The following is a 17249-nucleotide window of genomic DNA, read 5'->3' as shown; positions in this document are numbered from 1 at the left end:
CAAAAAACACATTACTAATAATATTTGTAAATCAATATGTTTCTATTACATATTCAAATTATTGATTGTATATTATTATAAAACAGAAAGAATATTAACTATAAATTAAGAAAATAAAATTAAATTCATACTCACATTTATCATACAATAGGGTCTGTAATTAATATATAGGTTTACAATGTATTAAATTAATTACTTAATGAGAAACAATATCACTATGAATGTATTAACACAAATGTAAGAATAAGTCATTTTAATGGTGAAATTAACTAGATCAATAGACTTAAGTGTAAAAATATAAAAATATGATAGACTTACGTGTCAAAATTTTAATCTTTTTGCTTTTTTAATTTTGTAGCAAGTGTCGGGGACTATAACAAGTGTTGGTGACTATAATATTAAGGGAGCTGCTACCTTACGTTAAACGTAAGGTACATCTTTCTCTACAGCAATGAGTCCCATTAGGACTCACTTTTCAACTGTGTGAGAGGATTGTATCTTACGTTAAACGTAAGGTAGGCAAACCCTAATATTAATAGCCCGACAGAAACATCTTAGAACTATTTTTGGGCTAGATCTTAATAGTGAAGGATTAGGAAAAGACGAAAAAAAAATGGTTGTTTGTTACCCATGCGGCAACATAACTGGACCATGAGAGCACAAATAATAAAAATTTTATGCAAAGAGAAAAACATAAACTTCAACTAAAAACATTAAGTGGAGGTAGTCTTCCTTATTTAGTAAGTATAATTGGAGTAAACATTCCTCAAATATTATGTGAACCTCGAAAAATGCATTGGAGGGTATTTTCTTTCTTAATTATAATATATAATTGAATGAATGTAATCTTCTTCCTTACCAAGTATGAGTGTAGTAGATATCTCTCGAATATTAGTGAGAATTAAAAATTTAGGTAATGCTTCATAAGAATATAATAAAACTAGTTCTAGTAATAGTCAATTTGTAAATATCAATTATAATTTCATGTAATATGAATTGTAGTATGAGTAATAATCTCATGTAATCAAAATAAAATAAAACATAAGACATAAACAATAGCAAATGAATGTCAATTTACTCATTTAATTGAAAAAAATAAAATAAACCAGCACCGATACATCAATGTATTTCAACACTCTGTTTGTGCTCTCTCTCTCTCTCTCTCTCTCAATCTTATAATGTGAAAGATTTAGGCCCTTGAAATTTTATAGAATTTACTAATATTCACTTTAATGCATATTTTTATCAACATCTCTAATGAGATGTTGATTTATCCATTTTATTTATATTTAATAAATATTTAATTTGTAAATATTGACTTTTTTTTAATCCTCACCAACCATTTATAGAAGCACTCAATTGAAAATCTATATATGCTTAAGAAAAAAGAACATTGTTTTTTACAATATTTTCTAAATCTCCTTCACAATAGTTCCAATATGCAGAAACGTGACAAATTGTATAAACTTCTTTAACTTTATTGTCACAACAGTCATAATCAAACTTTAGGACTTGCATTAAAAAAAAAAAAAATTCTCTAAGTCTGCAAATTGATCCCTTTCTTCTCATTCAAACATGCAATACCAAAACTCAACTCAAGAGCACACTTTCTCATTACTTTGAAATTAAGCTCAATGTTGTCCGCATGGCAATTCCTAGCATTTAGGAAACATGAGTACATCCAAAATTTCATTAATGATGCTATTATAGGGCACATGGAAAATTCAAAAATAATTAAGATTCTTTTCTTATCTGCATGAAACCCACTTCATTATTCTTTTCCATTGATCATGCAACAAGAGATGCTCATAAGATCACACTCTTAACCTTAAATACAAAAACAAAATCCCAAAAAACAACACCAATATTTTGTTCTCTCAAGTCTTAACAAGTAACATTTAGACAAAATGGAAGCAAATGCCACGCGCAAGGGCTTCTTGTCTATTACGAGTTTTTAAAGCTAAACAGCTTGGCACTTGTCACAAGAATATCACTGATTCTTTACCTTGATATAAAATAAAATACACGATTTTCATACTGTATATAATAAAAAACAAAGAACTTGGTCAACGTGGTCACTTGTGGAATTTTGTAAACTATACCGGCTCAAAAAAAAAAAAAAAGACCAAAATGCCTATAAAACCTCATACCCACCTAGCATTTTGACAAGAATAAATTTTTCCTGGAAGCAATGTTCAAGCTGATATTACCGGGACCAGCACCACTATGTATGAAGACATAAATCTTTCATTTTACTTTTCTGTTTCACTTCTTTCTTATTGTTTACCTCAGTGAATGTAGGGAGGATCAATGGAGGCCCATTCGAAAACCTGTTCATACTGTATCGCAGCATTTTCCCACGTGTAATCCTTTTCCATGCCTCTCCTCATCAATCCTTCCCAAGATGACTTGTGTTCTCTGTAAGTCCGTATTGCAAATCTTAATGCCTATAAAATGACTCACCAATGGTTAGAAATAGATTAAGCCATAAAGATAAATTATATATAAAAGGAATAAACCATTTATCATATTAGTTGATTTCCATCATTTCATTGTGTTTATGTTACCAATTTAATAATACCCAAATGATTATTGTAGCCATCATTTTCGTTTACTCACTGATTATCAGATGTTTTCACCGGATTCATACTTTAGTATCAATAAACTTACCGTCAACATGCTTTCTTCTGATAGTGGCAAAAAGGACCACCTGTCAGTGTCATTTACAGCAATGTAAGCAAAAATATTTGAAGAACACAATTACGGTATCTAAATATACAAGAAAACCTCTCTGGCCATCATTTAATATCTTCTGGACATTCAAAAAGCGCTTGCTTCACATTCATGATAGATAGTTATTCATTTAATTTTAATAATTAAACTAGATAAGCGTATCTTAATAAAAAATTTTTCGCTCCCTTTTGTAAAACCTCTGTATGCTTTAGTAACAATTACATCATGAGATTTTCAACATACGATTAACTCTTTCAGATTTCTACTGATCTTGTACAGCAAAAAGTTAACTTAACAAACGTTCTACAAATAATAAACATCTCTCAAGGAAGCAATTTGTTTCTATGCCAGAGGGCTTAGCTCAGAAGTAGACTTATAACTCTGTTTAGTGTTTCAATACCCATTAATCTCGCACCCCATTGTAAGTCATGAATGTGTTTAGCTTTGAAATTTTCTAAGAAAAAGATATAGCCATATGATTCTTGTTTCAGATAGAATTTGTCCAATCGACATCAAACAAGCCAAGAGCTTAAGGACAGATACTTACCCTGTACCTTCACCCCTGCCTTCTCGAGCAAATGGATTGAAGTTTTCCACTGTATCCTAGAATAGGTAGTTGTATTAAATACACAAGCCATTTGTATATGTAAAAAGCTTCCCCTATCGGACGTCTGCATTCTCTTAAAATTCAGACCTCAAGTCTCTATATAGAATTGCTAAAAAACGAAAAAGAGCTTTCATTCTAGTGCGCTAGTTATGCAACTTTATACACAAAGAGTTGTGTGCAAACGTTTTACTTTTACAAACTCTTTCTATGCATAATTGCCCTTTTGGACTTTGAAAAAATGCAGACGTCACAAGAGAGGACTATACATGTATCTAAAACACTTAATGTCATGGATGCTTGAACTCACTCGAAGTCCTCCGGTGGCATGAACTACTGGTATAGTTCCGTATCTCATTGCATACAATTGATTTAGTCCACATGGCTCAAATCTTGAAGGCATCAACAGTATGTCACATCTGTCCATTCCAAAACTTCAATGTCACCGGTATCCTTAACAAACACATTAACTATGAAGGTAAATTTTGAGTTACCCAGCAGTGATCCTATGAGAAATTGGCACATTGAATCCAACCCAACCACGATACTTGTCTTTGTAAGTTGCCTCTGTGTCTCTCATCCAGCTCTCAAATTGAGGATCCCCAGAACCAAGCATGACCTGAAACATCTTGGAAGCTTGAGTTGGCTTAAAGAGATATATAATCCACAGCGATCCTAATGAAGGGATAAAATAGAGAACAACTTACATAAGCATGCACAGACATCGCTGTTCTCTCTACAGAGGTTTCAGGAATTAATTATTTTAAACTTACTCAAATTTAAGTTGGGTACTTTATTTTATTTTTCTTTTTTAATGTCAAAGAATATTATTTAGTTTACGGAGTTTCAATTTAGAGAAAATTAGATACATAGATACTTCATGGAAATGAGATCAAGGTGAAAGGCAAAAATAGAAATAATAAACAACTTAAAATCCACTATCTTAGTCCTTAAGATAAACTCACACTCATAATTTTAGTAAGAAACCATTTTCTGGTCAATAAACAAGTTAAGAGGGTAATTTTTATCTTAAAAAATTTATAAACAAAAAAAAACTCACGCACAAATTGAATATCGTCTGCCAAGATCTCTGGGGCTGCCAAGCGAATCAGGTCAATGCCTTTTTGGTAATCCAATCTTCCAATAAATCCAATCTACAAAATCAAACTAAAACAACAATTAAAGGTACATATATATTTTTTCTACAAAATTCAAGAGGAAAGTGAAATTTTTGTCCTACCAGGGGACAATCAGGCCGAATGGGAAGGCCAAGTTCCTTCTGCAAAGCAATCTTGCACTGAACCTGTAATGTATAAACACCTGTGTTAAAGAAGCATGCTGCAAAACAGTAGGTGTAGAAACAAGAGATTAAACCAGTGGATATTGAAACATGAGATTAAACCACCTTTCCGGAGAGATCGTCAATTGAGTAATGGGATGCAATGTGCTCATCTGAAGATGGATTCCACTCAGTTATATCAATGCCATTTGTGATTCCTGACAATAATAACATATGTTAATTGAAGAAACTGCAAGTGCCAATATACATTTATTCACATGCACTCCATGAAATTTACTCTTCATGAAGACACGAAGAGAGATCCTGCATTTGACCAAAAGCATCATTGTGTCCTAGTTAATATCTATTGCTGTTCCCAATACAGATATCCACAAAGGTGAGGTTCCATCAAACTAAGGAATCCTGGAGGACCTTTAAGTTTGTAGATACCTAGCAACCTTAGACAAACTCTGCACTATTCAACAACCTTATGTTAAATTGTAGTTATAAAACACATACCATTCAGAACACTCTTTCGACTGCTTAATATCTCATGTAAGCCATATCCGCCTTCAACAGTTGTTATTTCCCATGAATAACCCTGCAATTAGCAAAAATAACAATGACCTAAATGTGATACAGTCAATGAAATATAAAGCACTTCTGACTGCATATGATGGACCCATCAAATAAACTTTCTAATTCAAATCTTGAAAATAAAAGTGCTAAAATATCACAAGTAGATTATCATAGACAACTAAGAGATAGGAACCTGATAGATCGTCAAATTAGAAATCCAAATGTGGAAAGAAGATATGCAAGACTAATGACCTTGCTCACTGTAAGTAATCGATCAGCTGTGACAATTGCACCCTTCAGAACATTGACAGCTTCACCAGTATCAAGAGCATGTGTCCTAGCCCAAGTGGGAAACACCCATTCCAGTGCCCCATACCATTCTGAAGGTAGTCCCAAATTCTTGTAAGTTGCAGCAGGTTCAACACCCTTTCATATGTAGAAAAATAAATATTTGAGATTACCATTTGAGACATGAACTTTCGTACATCATAAGAATTTATAGAAAGGGGTTTATGAACCACAAGCATAGGTGGCAATTTAAGTAACATTGAAGGAACAGCATGGAGAGAGTTGATCACAAAAGCACCTGATGTGAAAGGTTATGTATTACAAGGATACTTCGAGCATCCTTATAGACTCCATGTGGACGATACTTTGAAGCTAAAAGCCTGAACCAAGACAGGAAAAATCAGAACCAACTTTGGCAGAGATTTTAACATCCTATATAAATCAAAATTTCCAATAAGAAATGGGAGGGAAAAAGAAAAAACCTACTATCCATTTAATGAGATAATTGAAAAAACAATTAATTGATACGTGGCCCAGACATGAAAAATCTTTCAAGTACAAAATTTTTAAATGCTTTTACAATGACAAGCTCACAACAACTTAGTTACCAAAACAGTTTCCTACTTCCACTGATGAGGGATAAAGAGATGGATTGTGTTTAGTAAAAGTTTGCTAATGTTTAAATAAGGGAAAGAGCGATAAAAGTGCAATAGGCTACATTGAAAAAGGAAGGGGTTCAATAATGGGGCAAAACTTGATAAAGAAACCGTAAGGCTCTTTTCCTAATATTTACTGAAAAATTAATCAAAAATCAACTAATCGATCAGTAAATGCAAATAAAGCACTGATTTAGAAGAAAACCACTTACACCGGCACAAGCCCAGCATGCCAATCATTCACAAGGAAAATACATTTTTCACCATATGTAAAACCCCCCAATGGAAGCACCAATGGAGCTTCACATGCTGCATAACAAAGTAAAGTGTACCGAAACTGTAAAACCAGATGAGAAAACAGCTCGTCATTGTTTGAGAAAAAAAATCATTGTTTGCTTCATAAATCCCAACACGCCTACTAGATTAAAAACATACCTGGTTATCACCGAAAGCACCATTTATATCCCCATAAGGGTTTCCAGGTCTGTGATATGAAGGGTGGTCCACGAAAACCTACAAAAGGGGAATGTGCTCATCGTCATAGGAGTAATTCTATGACTTGAACAGTATTAGGAACATGTGAATTAGTTTCTACATATTTGTCAATGAAAGCCTACAGAAATCCTTACCCAGTCAACACCTTCTCTATATTCATGGAAGAAAGCAATCTCTTGTTCTCCACCAAAACAACATATCTTCATGCAACATCCTAAATCTTTAGCAAGAGTGAAATTCTCGTCTGCGGCAGTGCCATTAAAGTATCTAGGAGAGACAACCATCACGCGATGTCCTCGGGCAGCTAATGCTACAGGCAAAGAACCACAAACATCTCCTAGTCCACCTGTTTTTGAATAAGGTGCCGCCTCAGCAGTGACAAAGACAATATTGTAGCTCACTCGAGTTTGAGCTTTGTCTTCTCCTTCAACATCCTCAATTTTCTTTACCCCATAACCATCTATGTCTTTACTAGAGTCAATGACTTCATGGTCTCCTGTAGGTCAAGTTTATATTTGCAATCAGAATTTCCAGTTCTTTAGTTTCCGCAACAAACGTCAATAAAATGCAGATCGGTATATTCAAGAGGAAATTCAAACTCAGAAGGACTGGAAGCTGCCAAAATTCACCAGAAAGTTACACCAAGTTCACTGTATATGTTGGGTGCAACCTTCCAATACAAAATCTTGTATTTCCCAAACAAGTCTCTGAATATCTATACCTATCAAGTTCTGTAAAGCAAAAATTTCAACAACTCAAAATAATTCAATAACATCTTAAAAGAATTTCTGATTTTTCCATGAAGTTGTAGTTAATTTTCTCCCAATTATCGACTGATCAGTCCCTTTGTTGGCCTCTTGAATCTTCCTGTGGGGCTACACTTGGGCCCACAGCATTAGGCAATTGCCCAATGAATTTCAATTCTAAATATGAAATAAAGATGAGGCTCAGTAAGCTAGTCGGAGTAACTTGCTCCATGGATAATAAGTGCTAGGCTTCAATTACTGGATATATTGTCCATTATCAAAATTTAAGATTCTGGTACAGGAACTTCAGATTTGAAAATGACTCCAAAAAAGCAAAATTTTGTCTGCTAATAAGTAAAGTCAATTAGTCAAATAAGGAGAACATAATCAGAAAAGTAAGACGAAATAAGTGAAAAAGCAACCGTTTGAATATTACAAAATGATTAGCAAATCAAAGCAGATTCCAAAACTGAAGAACAAGAAATTCGAAAAACACTAAAAAGCAAGCCATTGAAAAAAAAAAAAAAAAACAAAGAGTTCAAAGATTGCAAAATTGAAAACAAAGCAAAATGAACATACCCGAAGGAGGAATAAAGTGAAAACCGATAACCAAACCAGAACCGTCCTTTTCTTGACCCAATAAATACCCGGGCTTATTCTCGTCTTTTTCATCTTCAACTGGAGGAGAAGAGCTATCGTGAGAACTTATATTACCAGAAACAGCGTCAGTCCCGCCACTGCTACTGCCACTGCCGGTGCTGGCATTGGTGAACGACCTTCTAATCATCAAGAAGCCATTTTTGGTAGCCTTTTTGGATAAAGGAGGAAACCCCAGCTGGGTTGTTGCTCTGAAACGAGTGGTGCCAGCTTTGGCTGCAGTATTGAGAAATGATTTCCATGACAGTAAACGAGTGACTTGCAGAGACTCCATGAGAATGAGAGTCTGCAGAGAGAGAGAGAGAGAGAGAAAATGAGGAGCCAGAAGACTCAAAAAGGAAAATGAAAGCGATCCATGGGACTCGCTAAATTTGAGAGTCGAATAAAAATCTCTTAAAGTGAGACAGTTGTAAATTGTAACAAAAGAGGAGAGAACACTTGTTGATTGCTTGATCAGCTACAGACCTCATATGCCATTATAACTTCTGAATCCATTTTTTTACATTATTTTATTACAATCACAAATATTATTTTTTTATCAAATTGGTCACTAGCCAAGTATCCATTATTTATGAATAATAGGATGATTTAGGTATGATGATTTTTCTCCATGTGACGGTAAATGGAAGTAAGTAAGATAAATTATTCTTTCAATTTGAATCAATTTAATGAAAAGTTGTCACTACTCATGAATTCTAATAATTGTTCTCATAGTCAAATATAATATTATTTTGTTCTTTAAAATTTTCGACAGGCAGGAATTCTCCCCTTTTAATCAATTTTTTTAATTTTTGTTTTGAGTTTTTTCTTTAATTATAATTTTGTCTTACATCTCAAGTTTTTTTTTAGGACCTTCTAATGGTGTCACTTTGGTGCTCGGATTAAAAATGAACATTTTATGATAGAGTTGGTTATGTTGACTTTGATGATGGTGTATGGAAGTTCTCATAGCCTAGGTGGAAGCTTGTTGTGTAAGCTATTTGGCAAATTACTTTTCAATAACAGCTTCTTGTGATTTTATTTTACTTTTGGTGTTATTATTTTTTCTTTTTTATTATGCTCTTGGTTCGATTAAGTTATCAAATTTTATCTCTAAGTTTCTATATTTAGATTTTAAAATGTGGTGGTATTGTTGTGTTGTCCTAGCATGCATTATAGTGATTTTTTTATTTTTTTATTTAAATGTAGTCTTTACCTATGCTAGATGAGTTGGGTAGACTAGATAGGACCAATAAAAATTATCCTATGTGCCATTAGATTTTAGTATGTGTGGTGTTTCTCTATTTGGTTATAAAGAATTCATAATGAATATAATTATTGTTTATATAGCTAGATATTATCCTAATTAAATCTTAAATTTTAGGTATTGTTCAAGATGTTATATTTGAATATGATATAGTCATTACATACTATTACATACTAAGATATATAAAAATCTCATATGTCATTAGACATTAGATTCTAGTGTGTGTAGTTCAAAGTTTATATTCATATAGTTAGATATTATCCTAACTAAATCTTAAATTTAGGTATTGTTCAAAGCGTTATATTTGAGTCTAATATAGTCTATTACCAGCTTATTGGCCAATTTGATGTTTTTAATGCAATACCGGATCCGTCATTACTAATCTTCAAAAATAAAAATGACTTAGGTACCTATTTGATATAAGTGGTAAACATATTGTCCTTATTTCAGAAATCGTAATTATATTAGGGATTAGATGTTATTACATTTGTGACTTGTGAGATCCCTGAAAAGCGCGAATCCCCCGAGATAATCCTCTGCGAAGCATTTTAGAGTTGGGAACTCTAAGTAGGCCAATCATTATTGCCAAATTAAGTGGAGGAAAAGGAAATGTTTTCGTGGCGGATTTTGAGTGGTGTTCTTGTCATGATTAGATTTGAGTGATTTATGGTATACGAACACTGAAGGTTTATTAGCACAACTAGATCTTGCCAGAAGGAGTAGATGACGTGGCGAAATCAGAGTGGAGCACTTAAAAGACGAAACACTTGTTTGGCTCATGAAGATTGCTTTCAGACTGCCCACCTGAAGCCGTATTCAAAAATGAAAATTGCACCGTCTTGATTGGCTCACTCGTTCTTATGGTACTCTTTGAACCATAAGCCGTTGACTTGAAGTCGAAAAATATCTAATAACGACAAAAATTTGTATGGGCATGCAATTAGCACACAAATTGTGTTGTGCTACGTAAAATCAATCTTCATCAATTAGACTTGTAAGCCTTATGCATCCATATGTATCTTATCTGCCTTTATTGATATTTGGAGGTATATTATTTATATTTTATTCCATTTTGTACCAAAGAAAATATTGTAAACAAATCCTGTGTCAAGTAAACTCGAGTTACTTTTTATGATTGAGTAGTGCCATTGGCATACGGCTGCCTTCCTTAAAAACAACCTGTAATTTTGAAACCCCAATTTAATTTCGAAACTAACCCCACTCTTCTTCTTCAACACATGAGCTCTCTCTCTCTCTACTTTTTTTATATATATATTAAAATGACACCCACTTCAGTGTCAAGTACACTATAATAACAAAAACAAATACCCTTTAAACGGATTAAAGGGAAAGAAAAAGTAAAATCTCAACAAGCAATTACAACCCCATAACAACATCTAGTCTTCACTAGCGAATTCACCTCCTTGCTTGTTATGGTTCCTTGGTTTCTTGATTTCGTTCTCGTAAGTCTTAATGATTATTATTTTTTTTTTGTAAAGTTTGAGATCTTAACAAAAGAAAAAGAAAATCTACCTTTTCTTCTTTCTCTTTTTATTGATATCTTATACTAGTTAACAAGTTTGATTTTTTTTTAATTATATGAAACTATTGCTCATATTATAACTCATATTATATGAGAATATTATATCTTATCTAGCACTACCCATATTTTTACCCTTTCGAATAATCGAGAGATATCTACTCCACTCATATTTGAAAGGAAAAAAAATTGTCTTCACTCATAATTGAGGAAAAAAATTAAATCCCCACAAACCTATATAATATTAGAGGGACATCTATAAATCTCTCTAATATTCGATGGATGTTAACTTCACTCACATTTCGAAAGGAAGAAAACTGTCTTCACTCATAATTGAGGAATCAAATCCTCACAATGCATTGCTCTTACAATTATGAGGGAGCAGCTCTGACCACTTGGCCACAGGCCAATTAACGAATTTGAAATTTAATTGTGAAAAAGTGAATTTGTTTGTTCTACATTAAATCAATAAGATTAGATTTGAGAAATAAAAGGATACAAATAGCCAAATTCTACAAGTAAATTTGAAGGAAGAGAATTAAAAAAAAAACAAAGGTAAACAAATGAGGGTAATTTTAGAATTAACGTGGGTTTTTGAGAAGTGATGTATATGTAAAATATTTAAGAGATGTACTTAGAAAAGAGGGTTTTTATCTTTGAAAATTAGAGAGGTGCCAATAGCTCCACTGGATTATATTTATAGACCTTAATTGAAAGGCGTTAACGATAAGTCATGCTATTAACACCCCTTTCATTATTCTTTCATTTTATACTTAAGGACAAAACAAATCTAATAAACTCCACTTGTATTTTATCTCTCTTCAAATATTTTATTCTCTGTCTCTCTCTCTTTAAGTCCGCGTAGACGTCTTTGCATTCATAAAAAATTACAAGGAGTTGAAAGACAAATTATATGTGTTTATTTAGTTAAAAAAGGGTAATTTTGGTATGAAAATGAGTTTAATTTAGGATAATTTTCAATTGAGTCCTCATTATTTCTAAAAAAAAAATTCAAAGATCAGAAGTTTACTAAATGAATCATTTAAATCCTTTCAAGTACAAACTAATGTCATTCAAGTCCTTAACTTAACTCTTCAGTTAGAAATATTAACAATGTTGAGGACGTTTTAGTAAAAGAACAATTGAACCTTTCCTTACTCTTTTATTTTTGACAGGTGGCAATAGTTTGCTTACAGGTGGCAATAGTTTAAAGTAAAGTCAATTAACCTAACCAAATTAAAGTTCTTTCAAACAAAAAAAAAAAACCTACAGAAATTGCCGTATTCTTTGTGTAAGAGGAGAGATCGAGAGAATGTGGGATGACACCAAAAATGTTGTATAAATCTACTGTGATTTTGACCAAAGCTTTGTTAGCATTGGTTGAGTTCAAGTATTGGAGAGAACCTGAGTTTAAAGGTTAGTAACTCTAATTTTTTAGTGATTTTTGCAAGCATTTTCTGATAAAATTGTTTCCATATTTAGTGATCTTTGTGAAAAATTAGGTTTTTCAAGTCTATTTTTCTAAATGACAAATTATGTTTAATTATTGGTGGATTTTTTTTATTGAATGTTGTATTTTGTTAATATACTTTTTTTAATTTGCTCTTTATATAATAATTAGACCAAATACACCATATTTATATATGTATTTATTGAACTTATTTTGCCTATTTTATGGGCTTTCTTGAGTTGTTGTATATGTACAATATTTCATTTCAACCAATTGGTATCGTTATATTAATAAGATTGAATTCATTGTATTTGCTTCTTTGTTCATGTAAAATTGAATTCTATGTGTTATTATGAGTGGTAATTTTTATATATATTAGACTAAATTCTCTATAGTTGCTGGGTTATTTTTTCTTTTCATTTTTTATTTTTATATGTTTTAGATTGAATTTGCTTTTGTACTTTTTTTAACCGAGTTACATGTATATTTCATTTAGGTTGAGTTTTTTATTCTTTGCTAAATAAAATTGTATTAGTTTAGCTATTTTTTGATGCAAGACTTTTTTTTTTTAAATTGATGTAGGTAGCCATGTTACCTTTTTTTTTGTTGGTTAAAATTAATGGGGCGGTGTATGAGATAGGATATAGGGACCCAAAGGAATATAAGATTATTAGGTTGTTTCATGAAATTCTAGTAGTCATAGTTAAGTATGGACACAATGAAATGGATTTGATTGAAATTTCTGTTGTGTTGCCATGGACTACAAGTAGGCAGAGGAAGCTAATTTCAAATGATAGTGAATTGTATTTGATTTTTGAGTTCTTTACCAATAGTTGTCCTGTTATTGAGTTTGAGGTGCACACTAGGTCATGTGGTTAATCGTGTCATGAAAGTTTTGTAATAGGATCTGAAAATCCTGTCAATATAGGTGTTAGTATGGGTAGTGATAAGTTTGAAAAACTCAGTGAGGATGGCTTTATCGGAGGGTACTCATTTGATGAAGAGAATGGTCTCTCACAAATGTATGAATCCATTGTTGATAATGAGTGGCAACCAATTCTAAATGGTTCAGTTAGTCTAAAAGTAGGAAATACCTTTGAATCTGTTGCATTATTAAGAGAGGTTATAGTGAAATATGCAATCCAAGAGGGTTTTGAGTCAAATAGGATTAAAAATGATGGTGTTAGGCATACTTGTTGTTGTGTCAATCCAAAATGCACTTGGAAACTTCATGCTTCATCGATGGTTGATGGGATAACTTTTAAAATTATGTATATTAAAGGGAAACATGATTGCCATATTAAATTAGTTAACAAAGATGCAACATCACCTTGGATAACTAAAGTTTGTGCTGAACTTATTCAAACTAACCAAGGAGTTGGTGTAAATGTCATAAGGAGCGAGTTAAAAGATAAACATGGGATTGAATGTAACAAACAAAAACTATACAAGGCAAAAAAATTGCATTAAAAAACCTAGGTGCTAACCACTTTGCTTATTATGGAAAACTTTTGAAATATGCTCACATTCTAATGAAATAAATACAGGTGCTTGTGTCAAGGTAAAGGTTGATAGACCATTGTCAAATAGCCTAGTTTTTCGAAGGTTTTTTTTTTGTCATTTCCTACACTTAAAGTGGGGTACCTAACTGGGTGTAGACCTTTCATAGGATTGGATGGGTGTCACTTGAAGGGGCCATACAAGGGAGTATTGTTATTTACTGTTGTATTAGATGTTGACAGTGGAATTTTTGCATTGGCTTTTTGCATATGTGAGGCAGAGAACTATGATAATTGGGGTTATTTTTTATCTTTACTGTATAAATTCATTAGGGCCGATGATCATAGGCCTGTGACTATTATTAGTGATAGACAAAAAGGTCTTTTATGGGGATTGGAAAAATATTGGCTTAATGCTAGTTCTAGATATTGTGCTAGGCATATCTTTGCCAATTTGAAGTGTAAGTTTCCTGGTTTGAATGTCATGGGGTTATTCTGGAAAGCTTGTAGAACTGCAAATCAATATGACTTTGAGAGGGCAATGAGTCAAATTAGGGCTAAAGACCAAAATTGTTGTGAATGGTTGAGAAAATACCAGCTGCACAGTGGTCTAAAAGTGGGTTTGATCACCATGTGAAATCTGACCATGTTACAAACAACATGACTGAATCTTTTAACAAGTGGGTGGATGAGGTTAGGGATAAGCCTGTCCTAACCATTCTTGAGCATATTCGTAGACAACTAATGGTGAGAATGTTGGAAAAATATCAGTAAAGGGAATCTTGGCAAGACCATTTGACCCCATATGCTAAAGAAAGACTAAATCAATCCTTAAATGAGGCAAAGATAGTTAAGGTCTTTGGAGGTAGAGGGGAGTTGTTTGAATGTTGTCAAGCTAGCTATAGAAACTTCCTGGTACATATTACAGATGGTACGTGTGAATGTGGGATGTGGCAAGTTAGTGGAGTACCTTGCAAACATGCAGTAGCTGCTATTCTTCATAAAGGAGGGCAACCTGAAGATTATGTGCATCATTATCTGACCAAGGAATCTTTTATGATGACATACATGGGGACTATAAAACCTATTCCTAATGAGTGTGCATGGCCTGAAGTGGAAGCTGAACCTTCACTTGATGTTGTGGTACCTGTGAAGGTTGGACCACCTGACATAAAAACTCTAGTTGGTAGACCAAAAAAGAAAAGAACAAAAGAACTTGGTGAGGCCAAACTAACTGGTAAAATGTTTACTATCAAATGTAGTGCTTGTAGATGTCTTCGACACAACAAAAGGGGCCGCCCTAATTTTCCAAAAACCACAAGAACCATAGAGGTATAATATAAGTCATTTTTGTTTTTTAAATTTCGTTTGGTGAAGTTAACAAACATTGATCTTGATGTTGTGCAGGGAAGCAATAAGACCTCATCAAGTGCACATGTTTTATTTAATTATAAAAATTTAATTCAAAAGGATTTTTTTTCTTTTGCACTAGATATTGCTTAAAACTTGGTGATATTGGTCGTGTGCAAGGAAGAAATAAGACTTAATCAAGTGGACATGTTTAATCTAGTTCTGAAAATTTAATTCTAAAGGAATTTTTTTTGTTCTTTTTCATTAAATTGCTTAAAACTTGGTGATTTTTTTTTTTTTTTGCGCAGGCAAGCGATATCACTTCATCAACTGCATATGTATGATTTTGTAACTGAATCTCCTTATATATGATTTGTTATGTTATCAAATGGATTAATAACTTGGTGATCCTAATGATGTGTAGGCAGCCATAAGACAGGACTAGCTATATATGTTTAATTGATTGTGGAATTATATTAAATAGATTTATTCTTTTTTTTTATTAAATGAAATTGATGTCTTTTTTTTTTCCTTTTTGGACAGCATGGAACTAACCCACAATCTCAAGAAGTAGATGTCAATGAACAATCAATTGGCAATAGTTCTGAATAAGCTAGTTAGGCTTCAATCAATGTCACTCAACCAGTGGGACTGCATACACAACTATTGTGGACTGTATCTCAACCTCAAAATGAAGAACTTGTCACTGTTAACAGGAGTAGGATAGTACAATTTCACCTTGGGTTGGCATTTAATTCTCCATTATAGAATTTAGAAGACAATTAACTATTTTTTGTGTTTAAATTTCAGCTTACCTTAGTATTGTTAAGGTTTTTGTTAGTTTGAATTTAATTGACTTTCATAATTTTAATTTCATTTTTAGACCGAATGTTATTGTGGTTTTTTTAATATTATATTCAATACATATGTTATTTAGTTTAACAATTATCATATTTTTATGGGAAATTATCATTGTATACCCTTAGTTTACTTCATTATCAAAAATACTACAACACATTGAGGGTGTATCAATCGTCCACCCTAAGTTGACAAAATGTATCAGCTGACCACCAAACCATTAATTTCCGTTTAAATATGATGACGTCAGAAGGGTAATTTGGTCTTTTCATATGATACAAGTGATAATTTAAGGGTATACAAGTGATAACAAGAGAATTTAAGGGCATACAAGTGATTTTTTTCAAGGATAAAATCGTCAATTCACTGTAACTCTGTTAACTTTCAAACGGCAACTAATGGTTTGGTGGTCGGTTGATACATTTTGTCAACTAAGGGTGGACGATTGATACACCCTCAAAGTGTTGTAGTATTTTTGATAACAGAGCAAATATAGGGTATATGAATGATAATTTCCCTATTTTTATAGATGTGATGAAATTATATGGATAGCAAATTACATTTTCATGTATAATTCACTCTTTATATTTGAATTTTTATAAAAATTGGCTAAAGATATTCGATTAGTGTTTTCAGTTACTCAAATTGATAAATAGGCTGTTAGATTGAAAAAAAAAATGTCCAAGGTTAAAATTGTACTTTAAATCACTAATATGATTATAGGGGTATACCTGTCTTTTTATATTTAACTTAACATTTTCACTATTTTTTTTAACGGAAGAATTGGATTAAGGGCTTGAATGACATAAATTTGCACTTGAAAGGATTTAATTGATTCATTTAATAAACTTCTGGTCTCTGAATATTTTTCTAGAAATATTGAGGACTCAATTAAAAATTACCCTTTAATTTAACATAAGCCCACGATGAAGCCCATACAAGACCTTTTTAAATATGGGAATCCAGTAAACATGGGCTAAGAGAGAAAAAGCTCATGAATCTTAAAAAAGAAAAAAAATCAAACCAGTAGGCTTTCTGACATATTCTCTGGAAATTCATTTTACAGCGTCTCTTTAATTGTAATTACCTAAATAACTGAAGATAAATTTATTTATTTATTTTTTGAATAAAAAATTAATTAATTTTGAATGAAAATTTAATTAAACACTTAAAATAGATTATTCTTTTAAAATGCCCACCCTATTTCATAATTTATATTTATATTTTAAATTTTAATTGAAAATATTTTTTTGAAAAACTTTTAAGAAT

General features: G+C 32.2%; 2 protein-coding genes across 5 annotated transcripts; one reads left to right on the top strand and one right to left on the bottom strand.

Moving 5' to 3' along the window:
* Positions 1-1803: 1803 nt before the first annotated feature.
* LOC102630022 (starch synthase 1, chloroplastic/amyloplastic) lies at positions 1804-8441 on the bottom strand. 2 transcript variants are annotated; one of them, XM_006493265.4, is made up of 15 exons: positions 7960-8437; positions 6769-7130; positions 6575-6652; positions 6352-6476; positions 5782-5863; positions 5448-5621; positions 5136-5217; positions 4743-4834; positions 4578-4640; positions 4402-4491; positions 3832-3956; positions 3648-3756; positions 3281-3336; positions 2671-2710; positions 1804-2447 (listed from the first exon to the last, which is right to left on the bottom strand). In XM_006493265.4, exons 1-15 carry the CDS (start codon positions 8309-8311, stop codon positions 2289-2291), a joined length of 1989 nt encoding a protein of 662 aa, XP_006493328.2. In that variant the 5' UTR covers positions 8312-8437; the 3' UTR covers positions 1804-2288. The 2 variants fall into 2 exon arrangements, with proteins under 2 accessions (XP_006493328.2, XP_024949238.2); XM_025093470.2 differs by having other exon boundaries at positions 2232-2447; positions 3281-3329; positions 7960-8441.
* A 3613-nt stretch (positions 8442-12054) lies between these two features.
* Positions 12055-16011, top strand: LOC107174597 (uncharacterized). Of its 3 annotated transcripts, XM_052435671.1 has the most exons (4): positions 12055-12239; positions 12856-15104; positions 15431-15460; positions 15666-16011. In XM_052435671.1, the coding sequence occupies exons 2-4, from the start codon at positions 14721-14723 to the stop codon at positions 15732-15734; spliced, it is 483 nt and encodes a 160-aa protein (XP_052291631.1). In that variant the 5' UTR covers positions 12055-12239; positions 12856-14720; the 3' UTR covers positions 15735-16011. The 3 variants fall into 3 exon arrangements, 1 of the variants encoding a protein (XP_052291631.1); XR_008052723.1 differs by lacking the exon at positions 12856-15104; XR_008052722.1 differs by lacking the exons at positions 12856-15104; positions 15431-15460.
* The last annotated feature ends 1238 nt before the right edge of the window (positions 16012-17249 follow it).

The sequence above is a fragment of the Citrus sinensis genome, chromosome 3, assembly GCF_022201045.2.
Source record: "Citrus sinensis cultivar Valencia sweet orange chromosome 3, DVS_A1.0, whole genome shotgun sequence".
Lineage (NCBI taxonomy): Eukaryota > Viridiplantae > Streptophyta > Magnoliopsida > Sapindales > Rutaceae > Citrus > Citrus sinensis.
Note: the sequence above shows the minus strand (reverse complement) of the source record. Positions and strands in the feature narration are given on the sequence as shown.

Excerpts from the sequence above, each read along its gene's own strand:
- LOC102630022 (XM_006493265.4), bottom strand. The coding sequence starts at position 8,311 with ATGGAGTCTCTGCAAGTCACTCGTTTACTGTCATGGAAATCATTTCTC. Across the intron at positions 4,492-4,577 it reads TTCGGCCTGATTGTCCCCTG|ATTGGATTTATTGGAAGATT; the intron begins GTAGGACAAAAA and ends TTGATTTTGTAG. Across the intron at positions 3,957-4,401 it reads TGGCAGACGATATTCAATTT|GTCATGCTTGGTTCTGGGGA; the intron begins GTGCGTGAGTTT and ends AAGATGTTTCAG.
- LOC107174597 (XM_052435671.1), top strand. The coding sequence starts at position 14,721 with ATGTGGCAAGTTAGTGGAGTACCTTGCAAACATGCAGTAGCTGCTATT. Across the intron at positions 15,105-15,430 it reads AAACCACAAGAACCATAGAG|GCAAGCGATATCACTTCATC; the intron begins GTATAATATAAG and ends TTTTTTGCGCAG. Across the intron at positions 15,461-15,665 it reads TCACTTCATCAACTGCATAT|CATGGAACTAACCCACAATC; the intron begins GTATGATTTTGT and ends CTTTTTGGACAG.